General features: G+C 36.6%; 1 protein-coding gene and 1 pseudogene across 1 annotated transcript; both read right to left on the bottom strand.

Moving 5' to 3' along the window:
- Window positions 1-308: 308 nt before the first annotated feature.
- Window positions 309-1233, bottom strand: LOC129675189 (olfactory receptor 1052-like; annotated as a pseudogene).
- Window positions 1234-8396: 7163 nt separating this feature from the next.
- On the bottom strand, window positions 8397-9335 carry LOC129675191 (olfactory receptor 1052-like). Its single transcript, XM_055605191.1, is given in 1 exon segment — window positions 8397-9335. A coding segment is annotated over 1 exon segment (939 nt).
- Between the last annotated feature and the right edge of the window lie 1266 nt (window positions 9336-10601).

Raw genomic sequence — 10601 nt, 5'->3', positions numbered from 1 at the left:
CAAACTTCCAATGAATCCCTCCGTTGTATTGGTGTGTTTTGCTCTGAATAAAGAAAGGAACTGTGGAATGAACCAAATGGCAGCAGTTTTTGCCGACAGACCTCTTGAGCTGATCCCATGTGTCATGCTTTATTTCAATCCTCACTCCCCACTCAGGAACTGTTTGACTCTGCCAGTGGACTCTGAGACCTAGTACTCAAACTGCACAAATATCACAGTCCCAGTAGGTTGAAGCTTTGTTTAATCATCAAAAGCATTATTACATGAATCAGTGTCTCCTGTCCTTTTTCCAGAAACACAGTCTTAATTTAATTTTTGGAATACTTCGTCTCTATTACCCTTTTCACAGCGTCCTTTACTTTCTTGTTCCTTAAACTGTAAATCATTGGATTCAACATGGGAATCACCAGGGTGTAAAACACAGATACTACCTTTTCCTGTTCCAAGGAGTACTGAGAGCTTGGCTGAATGTAACTGAAGCTGATGGAACCATAGAACAGAGTCACAGCCGTCAGATGGGAGGCACAGGTGGAGAAGGCTTTGCATCTGCCTGCTGCTGAGCGGATCCTCAGGATAGCAGCAACAATGAAGATGTAGGAGAGCACCACAGTTAAGTGTAGTCATAGCAATGACTCTGGAGAAGACCAATAGCAGCAGTTCATTCTTGGAGGTGTCAGAACAAGACAGCTTCAACAGAGGAGGAAGGTCACAGAAGAAGTGACTGATGATGTTAGGGCCACAGAAGGACAGCTTCATTAAGCCAATTGTATGTGTCAATGAGGTGACAGTACCTCCTACGCATGAACCCAACACTAGCAGAACACATAGCATTTTTGTCATAGCCACTGTGTAAGTTAGAGGGTTCACAATAGCTAAGCCATTGCAGCCAGGAGAAAGCCCTCTGTGGTAAGCAGTGATGCGAACAAAAAGTATTGCAAGGATGCATGCAGAGAATGAGATGCTCTCTCTCTCAACAAAGAAGTTTAGGAGCATTTTGGGTGCAAATACTGAAGAATACCAGGCATCCACAAATGATAAACAGCTAAGGAAGTGGTACATGGGTGTGTGGAGTTTAGGTGTTATGTGTGTCAGAAAGAACATTCTTACATTCCCCGACAAAGAGATGGCATAGATCAACAGTAACAATATGAAGAGAAACACCTTGAGGTCCTCACGATCTGTCAGCCCCAAAAGAATAAACTCAGTAACAAATGTGAAGTTGACATCAGCCATGTAAATGTGTGTCTTGGTATCTGTTAATAATAGGAGATTCAGGTAAATTTGCAGCAATACTGGAATATCAGTTACTAGATAGTTGTAAAAGTTCCATGCCCTGATTCTCCTGCTTCTAAACATGTGAAATAAAAAGCCTGTATTTTTTTTTGAAAAACATTGCTCCTTTGATTTTTAATGTTCAGTTCCATGAGTAAAAATATGCTAAATTGTAAGGAAAATATTCTTTTATGACACAAAAAGCTAAACTTCATCTATTCTAATAGAAAAGAAAAATTCTAGTTTATAAAATCATAAGAATTGATGGTAGAAATACTTCTATATCTCTGTTGATGCACTCCTTTATAATTTTTGATCATATTTAAAGCATCCAGTGTGAAACATATGAAAACACACAACTCATAAAATATGGTGCCCAGAAGAAGCATTAGGTCATGGGGACATACTTTAGTGGAATAGCAAAGATCAACACACCCAAGACCTGCTGTACAAACAGAGATGCACACACAGACACACACAGACACACACAGACACACACATACACGCACATACACGCACACACATATGCACACGTCCACATAATACTGTACTTTGACTGCATTCTATTTAGAACTTTGAAATAAGTACATATTTTACCTTGGGATGTTAGTGTGAGTTCATTTGTTTGTTTTTTCTGGCAATTGAAACGGGGTATTTTGTGCATTATGTTTAAGGCTTGTAATACTGAGCCACCTAAATGGTGTACTTGAGTGTTTGAGTGTCTAAGTGTGTGGAATGCAAGTGTGTGTGCGAGTGTGTTTGTGTGTGTGCTTAACTGTGTGTGTGTTTACAAAATTCCAGTACCTAGGATGAAACATTTCTATAATATTTTTTAGAAGGTTTGAGAGGTCTATTTTCAGGAATGCTATTTAAGGACATTTAGCATAAAACGTAAAATCACTGAAACTGCTGTTTGCATTCAATAGAAATATGTTTTTACACTTGGGATCATGTGTCCATTAACTTCAGTTTTAGCCCTTAAAGTGAAACAAACAATTCTGGCACACTGTGTTTGCTAAACACGATCGATCACTGTTTAGAGTTGGGAGAGTTTTGACCACAATGCATGTTTGTCTGTGAAAAAAGTACTTCCTCTGAAACCTTTAATTTTCTTTCACATTTACATTGAAAATGCAAAGAAACCTAAAAAACACATTAGCTGTGTATTGTAAGAAACAGCTTTCATTCTCTTAGTTGGAATGAGCCGGATTCTTATTTTAAGTATCGTATACAATTTGAGGATGAGATGAACCTGATGTTTGACTCATTCTAAATCATATTCCCTCTGTTTGTTCACAGTGATATTTAGGGTGACTTCTTCAAGCTGCCTTAAAATGAAATCAAATATTGTGACACTTTAACATATTTTTATTGTCATTATCTTGCTTATTTAAAAAAAATATAGGCATGACAAAATGAAAGACACATAGTACCTGACCCATAAACAAAGGTAGACACAACAAATAATGTAACTATGTCATGGAAACCAACAAAGAAGCTCTCATAGGTCCTTTCCTGAATAAGAAAACCAATGAAGTTAACTGCTTCCTACTTCCCTGGCTTCACCCAGGTTAGTTGGTCTTTTTAAATTTTCTTTTTTTCTTTTTTTAATTTACAATTTATTCACTTTGTATCCCTGGTGTAGCCTCCTCCCTTATTTCACCCCCGGTCCCATCCTCTCTCCTTCTTCCACCACCCTCTATACCCTTCCCTAGTCCACTGATAGGGGAGGTCCTCCTCCTTACTATCTGACCCTAGCTTATTTGGTCTCATCAGGACTGTCTGGATCCTCTTTCTCTGTGGCCTAATTAGTTAGGCAACCTCACCTGGGGGAGGTGATCAAAGAGCCCGCCACTGAGTCCATGTCAGAGACAGCCCCTGATTTCCCTTAATAGGGAACCCACATAGAGACTGATTTCTCCATGGGCTACATCTGAGTAGGGAGTCTAGTTGCTCTCCACGCCTGGTCTTTGGTTGATTCATCTGTCTCTGCAGGACCACCTGAGCCCAGATTTTTTGCCCTGTTGGTCTTCTTATGGAGCTCCTGTCCCCTCCAGGTCTTTCTATCTCCTCCTTCTTCCATAAGATTTCCTGCACTCTGCCCAAAGTTTGGCTATTAGTCTCATCTGCTTTGTTATCCTGATGGGTAGAGTCTTTCAGAGGTCCCCTGTGGTAGGCTCCTGTCCTGTTTCTTGTTTTCTCCTACTTCTGTCTATCTTGTTTGTCTTTCTGAATGAGGATTAAGCCCCTTTCCTTTGGTCCTTATTATTTAGCTTCTTTAGGACTATAGATTTTAGTATATTTATCCTGTATTATATGTCTAATATCCACTTATAAGCGAGTACATACATTGTATGTCTTTCTGCTTCTGGGTTACCTCACTCAGGATGATCTTTTCTATCCATTTGCCTGGAAATTTCATGATATCCTTGTTTGTAATTGCTGCGAGGTTAACTTAGAACCCATCAGAATGGCTACAATCTAAAACTCAGGGCATATATCCGAAAGATGCTCAACCATACAACAAAGACATTTGCTCAACTATGTTCATAGCAGCTTTATTCGTAATAGCCAGAATCTGAGAACAACCTGGGTTTCCCTCAGCTGAGGAATGAATAGAGCTCTGTAGTAGTACTTGAAAATATTGCTAATGATACCTCCAGCAGTGGTTTTTATTTTTAAAAACTCTTTTGGCTATCCTGCGTTTTTAGCATTTCCAAATAAATTTTTAATAGTTAAGTTTTTGTGAATAAATTTTGATGAAAATTGAATCATATCAATTACAAATAAAGATACTTTTTTAAAGTTCATATGTACATATGAAAAATTTCACAGATATATAAATAGATAGATTATTATTTCTTTTCATTGTTCTGCCTAAAACCTCAAACAGTACGTTGAATACAAAGGAGGGAATAGGTATCCTCTTGTTTCTGATTTTGGTCCAACTGCTTTGTTTTTTGTATTGTTTTGGTTTTGGTCATTTACTTATTTTCAAGACAGGGTTTCTCTGTGTAGCCCTGGCTGTCCTGGAACTAACTTTGTAGACTAGACATCCACCTTGCTATCTCCTAATCCTGGCATTAAAGGCATGTATTACCACACTTTGGTTTTATACTTTAACCTGCTGTTGTGTGCTCACTTTAGTATATTGAGATATGTTGCCCTATATCTGAAGAATGCCAAATTTTCACCCCCCCAAAAAAATTTTATAGTTTTTTTAAAGGTCTTTTTTGCTTTTAAGGAAATAGTCATTTGAGTTTATTCTTACCTCTATTTATACATGTTAAGTTATCTTTAAGGGTTTACATATATTTAACCATCCTTGCATTCCTAGAATGAAGCAGACTTGATCATTTAAGATAATCTTTTTAGTGTACACTTGAATTTAATTTTTACGTGGTTTATTAAGAGTAGTTTTGTCTACACTAACCAGTTATATTGTCCTATAATTTTCTAGCTAAGTAAAAAGAATTCTGAAGAGTTAATTTCTTTTCTACTTCATTGGGTAACTTATGGAAAATTAGAGTTAGTTGTTTTATTACAATATTTGAGAGCAGAGGATATCTTTGAATTCAAGGTAAGCTTGGTCTACATAGTTAGTTCAAGGACAGTCAGAAATTCATAAAGAAATCCTAGCCCCTAAAGAGACAATACACATTTCCTTATAATCAATAAATTCCCAATAGCTCTTTAGCTAGGAGGGGACCAAAGAGCCTCTTCTCCACCCATGCTGGAAAATTTAATTTTCATGAGTTAGTACACATCTTCTAAAATTAATCATGGCTCCTGAGAGATCATGTGTGTACCAGGCCATTCATGTCTAGATGATAGTATTTCACAACTCTCTTTACCATCTTATATTCTTATATATTTATATTCTCATATGTTCTGTCTGAGCCTGATTACTGATGTTCTCTTAGTATTGTAGTTTCAGGTACAGGTTTTTGTAGATGTCCTATTTATGCGTTAGCAGGCCCACTTGCATAGTCTCGGGATTTTGACCAGTCAATAATTTCTGCATTCACTATAGCTTACTATAATAAGAAGCATCTGTGACCAAGACTGAGAACAACACATATCTGTTGATGGAAACACAAGTATACAAAAAAACATATTGACAAAATAATCATTTAGAAACACAAAACAGTATTTTTCTTTATGACCCATGTCTCAAACTTTTTTATCTTTTATTTTTGACTATATATATAGTATAGGACTCCTATGGATCAGGTGGCTTCAAATCCAAGCAGAAATGGGTTATTAATCCATATAAAAACTTGCTGTTATTTTGTTCTGATGACAGTGTCCTTTGCTTTACAGAAGATTTTCAGTTTCATGAACAATTTATTAATTGTTGATCTCAGAACCTGTGCTGTTGGTGTTCTGTTCAAGAAGTTGTCTCATGTGCCAATGAGGTAAAGGCTTTTCCCCACTTTTTCTTCTAACAGATTTAGTGTAGACATCCAGTTAGACTAGCACCATTTTTTGAAGATGCTGTCTTTTTGTCATTGTATGGTTTTGGCTTCTTTGTCAAAAATTAAGTTCCCATAGGGGTGTGGGTTTATATCTCGGTCTTTGATTCAATTCCATTGATCCAGCAGTCTGTTTCTATGCCAGTACCATGCTGTTTTTATTACTGTTGCTCTATAGTACAGCTTGAGATCTGAGATGGAGATATCTACAGAAGGAAAAGATCATCACCAATCCTACATCTGACAGAGGGCTAATATCCAGAATGTATAAAAACTGAAGTTAAACACCAAAGAACCAAGTAATCCAATTAAAAATGGGTACAGAGCTAAGCAGAGAATTCTCAACAGAGGAATATTAAATGGTAGAAAAACATTAAAGAAATGTTCAATCTCTTATTCAGGAAATGCAAATCAAAACAACCCTGAGATTTCACCTCACATCTATCAGAATGGCTAAGATCAGAAACTCAAGGGACATCCTTCTGTCTGACCCTAGCCTATAAGGTCTCATCAGGGCTGGCTGTATTGGTTTCCTCTGTGTCCAGGCAAGGCTGCACCTCCCAAGGGGGAGGTAATCAAGGAGCTAGCCACTGAGTTCATGTCAGAGACAGCCCCTGTTCCCATTACTAGGGAACCCACTTACTTGGAGGCTGAGCTGCGACGGGCCCTATCAGAGGACTGGGGAAGGGTCATGGGAGGAGAAGAGGGAAGTAGGGTAGGATTGGGAAAGGATGAGTGGGAAGGCTACAGTTGCAATACAAAGTGAATAAACTGTAATAAATAAAAATGAATAAATATTTAAATAAAAACTCAAGGGATGATGGATGCTGGAGAGCTTATGAAGAAAGGGGAACCTTCCTCCAGTGCTGGTGTGAATGCAACCTTGTACAATTACTTTGGAAATCAATCTGTTACTTTGACAGAAAATTTGGATGACCCTCAATGAAGGAATGGATACAAAAAATTGTGGGTCTTGGGGAAGGCCATAGGAGGAGATGAGGGAGGAAGGATGGGATTGGGAGGGGATTAGAGAGAGGGCTACAGCTGAGATACAAAGTGAATAAATTATATATATATATATGTATATATATATATTAAAAAAGAAAACAATGAAAAAGAAAGTGTGGTAAATTTACACAATGAATACTACTTAGCAATTAGTAATAAGGATATCATGATATTTGCATGCAAATTGTGGGATCTATAAAAATTCATCAAGAGTGAGGTTATCCAGAAGCAGAAAGACACATATGGTATATGCTCACTTATAAGTAGATATTAGCTATATAATACGGGATAAATAATCTATAGTCCTAAATAAGGTAAAGGTCCTAGGGAAGATGCAAGTAGTAGGTTGAGATGTTAAATGTGGATGAGGAAAGTGTCACTGAATCTGAGAAAGAGGAGAAAACACTGGGACAACAGTGAAGGCACCAAATAGGTCTTGGTGGGTTGAGTAACTCGGGATATGGTAAGCTGGGATATGGTACATACAGTGTGAGCAAAAGTAAAACTAGAAGAAGAATGCTGTGTTTAAAGAAAATAACATGAGGAAGTACTGTGCTGGATGAGTGCAGAAGACTATTGGGGGGGAGGAGGAGGTAGCAGAAGACTGAAAATTCATGGTACAGTTAGACTAAATAGCTTACAAAAAAAAAACAAAGAAAAGGAAAAAAGAGAGAAAGAAAACAAGAAAAGAAAAAAAATTGTGAGAAAAAAATCCCTTCCCACATTTACTGTATTAAATTTCTGTATCTCATAAAACTTTATATTTAAATACAGGATTAATTCTGTTAGGAAATGATATGATGACTACGTTGTTCCTTTTCTGATTAAATGTAAAATTTTCTGATAGTTGGATGATAATAAATGTGCTTTCAGGGAAAGATTCACCCTAGAAAATAATATCAAACACATCCTTACATATTGTGTATATTCATTGAGAACCTTTATCTTTATGTTACAGAATATTTTATTTATGTGTATTGAACAACTGTTAAAGAAAATGCTTATATTTTTAAGAAGTTTCTCTTTGTATATTTTATTTTATATTCCGGTTATTGACATGTAAGAATATATATATTTGAACTTAATATATATAACTTATTATATATATGTATATTTATATGAGTAAGAAATGGAAATATTAACAACTGTTTCAGATAGTCACCCTAAGTCCTACTCTAGGGTTCAGAGTTTATAACAATATCACATTTATATATTCATGAATGTATTCTTTTTCATTATTGTAAACCATTATTATAAACCATTTATTTAAGACCTGTTCCTTAAATTTCAGGCAGTTATTATCTAATTATTCACTGGAAGGCTCTACAAGGGTGCTCCATAGATGAGGGAAACTTAAACTTTAAATATCGGAAAAGCATCTCCTGCTCCGGCGTCCTTTAGTCCTTTAGGTCCATGAGTGCTGCCCCACCTGTATATATATATACATATATATATATCATATATATATATGATATATATATATATCATATATATATCATAACATCATATATATATATATATAGATGTTATGATGTTATGAATCAAATTCGGTAATCCCTGAAGGTTTGGTGGGATAAAACTTAGTATATCTTTGTAAATGTTTTCAGTATTTCATATCTCTTTGGCAGAAACAGTCTGAAATCAACAAGGGAAACATTTCATCTCCAAGGCCCTTTTCACAGCATCTTTCACTTCTTTGTTTCTTAAGCTATAAATCAGTGGGTTCAACATGGGAACCACCAGGGTATAAAATACAGACACTACTTTCTCTTGTTCTAAGGAGTATTTGGAGCTTGGTTGAATATAACTGAAGCTGACTGAGCCGTATAACAGAGTCACAGCCGTCAGATGAAAGGCACAGGTGGAGAAGGCTTTGCGTCTGCCTGCTGTTGAGTGGATTCTCAGGATAGCAGCAACAATGAAGATGTAGAAGACTACCACAATCAAGAGTGTAGTGATTGCAATGATGCCAGAGAATACCAAAAGCAAGAGCTCATTCATGGTGGTGTCAGAACAGGACAGCTCTAACATGGCAGGTAGGTCACAGAAGAAGTGATTGATGACATTTGTCTCACAGAAGGACAGCTTCATTAAACCAATTGTATGTGTCAATGAGTTTATTATGCCTCCTAGGAAGGAACCAAGCACCAGCCCAACACAAACCATTTTAGTCATGGCCACTGTATAATTTAAGGAGTTTACAATGGCCACATGCCAGTCATAAGCCATTGCAGCCAGCAAAATTCCTTCTGTGGTAATCACTAATGCAAACAAAAAATACTGCATAATGCATGCAGGTAATGAGATAATCTCTTGCTCAACAAAAAAGTTCATCAGCAATATGGGTGCAAATACTGAAGATTACCATGCATCCACAAATGACAGAGACCTAAGGAAATAATACATGGGTGTGTGGAGTTTAGGAGTTACGTAGATCAGAAGAAACATTCCCAGATTTCCAGTCATGGAGATGATATAGATCACCAGGAACAAGATGGAGGGGAACACCTTGAGTTCATTATGATCTGTCAGTTTCAAAAGGATAAATTCAGTAACAATTGTGAAGTTGACATTTCCCATGTAATTATGTGTCTCAGTATCTGTTAATAATAGGAGATTTGGATAAACAGACATTGGTATATAAATATCTTAAGAATACCAATCTAGTTATGTTATATGCATTGAAGAATTCTATCTCTAGTTGCCCTGCTAATAAACATAGATATTTTTAGCTAAAAATGGTATGATTTCCTGTAAAATCATATTTGTATTTTTTACCGAAAATTCTAAACATATATTTAATTAAAGTTAGATTCTTAGTTGAGGGATCCAATTGAATGGAATTCTACAGGTATACAATAAGCTAAAAAATAACTTCCTGATTACAACAGGTAAAGACTAATTTATAAACATTACAAATATAAATTTTGCACTTAACATATGTTTCCATTCACACTGTCCTCAATACTACTAAGTTTTACTATAATAAGATCTAATGTGGAAAGTCTTCTCAAAAACAATAAAAGTATGCATTGTAGATCAAATAGAGTGATGTGACTGTTCTCAACATACAACTCACACAAGAAAATATACTATAACATATTTAAGCTATAGCTGTCACATGCTTTTAAAATTAGTTACTAATCTACATGTGTATACAATGTTTGTGCATAGTAGAGAAGATGTTATGCATGATAGGCAAGTACTCTATTGCTGAAAAACCTTATATTTGTTTGTGATGTGTGATAAGCAGAGAACTGGCAGTAAATACCTCTAGAGGGTTCTTAGAGGACAATCAGAGGCATTGACTCCTGAGAAGGTTATCTTTTGTGAATGATGCTTTGACCAGTAACAAAGCATCATAAAACATAACACTTATTTTTTTTTAAATTTTTTATTAATTACACTTTATTCATTTTGTATCCCCCCATAAGCCCCTCCATCCTCTCCTCCCAATCCCACCCTCCCTTCCCTTTCTGCATGCATGCATGCCACTCCCCAAGTCCACTGATAGGGGAGGTTCTGCTCTCCTTTCTGATCTTAGTCTATCAGTTCTCATCAAAATTGGCTGCATTGTCCTCTACCTTGGCCTGGTAAGACTGCTCCCCCCTCAGGGGGAGGTGATCAATGAGCAGGCCAATCAGATTATGTCAGAGGCAGTCCCTCTTCCCATTACTATGTAACCCACTTGGACAATGAACTGCCATGGGCTACATCAGTGCAGGAGTTCTAGGTTATCTCCACGAAAGTCCTTGGTTGGAGTATGAGTCTCTGGGAAGTTCCCTGTGTTCAAATTATCTTGTTCTGTTGCTCTCCTTGTGGAGTTCCTGTCCCCTCCAGCTTTTA

This window comes from Psammomys obesus, unplaced genomic scaffold (genome assembly GCF_907164565.1).
Source record: "Psammomys obesus unplaced genomic scaffold, mPsaObe1.curated_primary_1811, whole genome shotgun sequence".
NCBI classification, from domain to species: Eukaryota; Metazoa; Chordata; class Mammalia; order Rodentia; family Muridae; genus Psammomys; species Psammomys obesus.
This window is presented reverse-complemented; position numbering and strand designations above follow the sequence as displayed.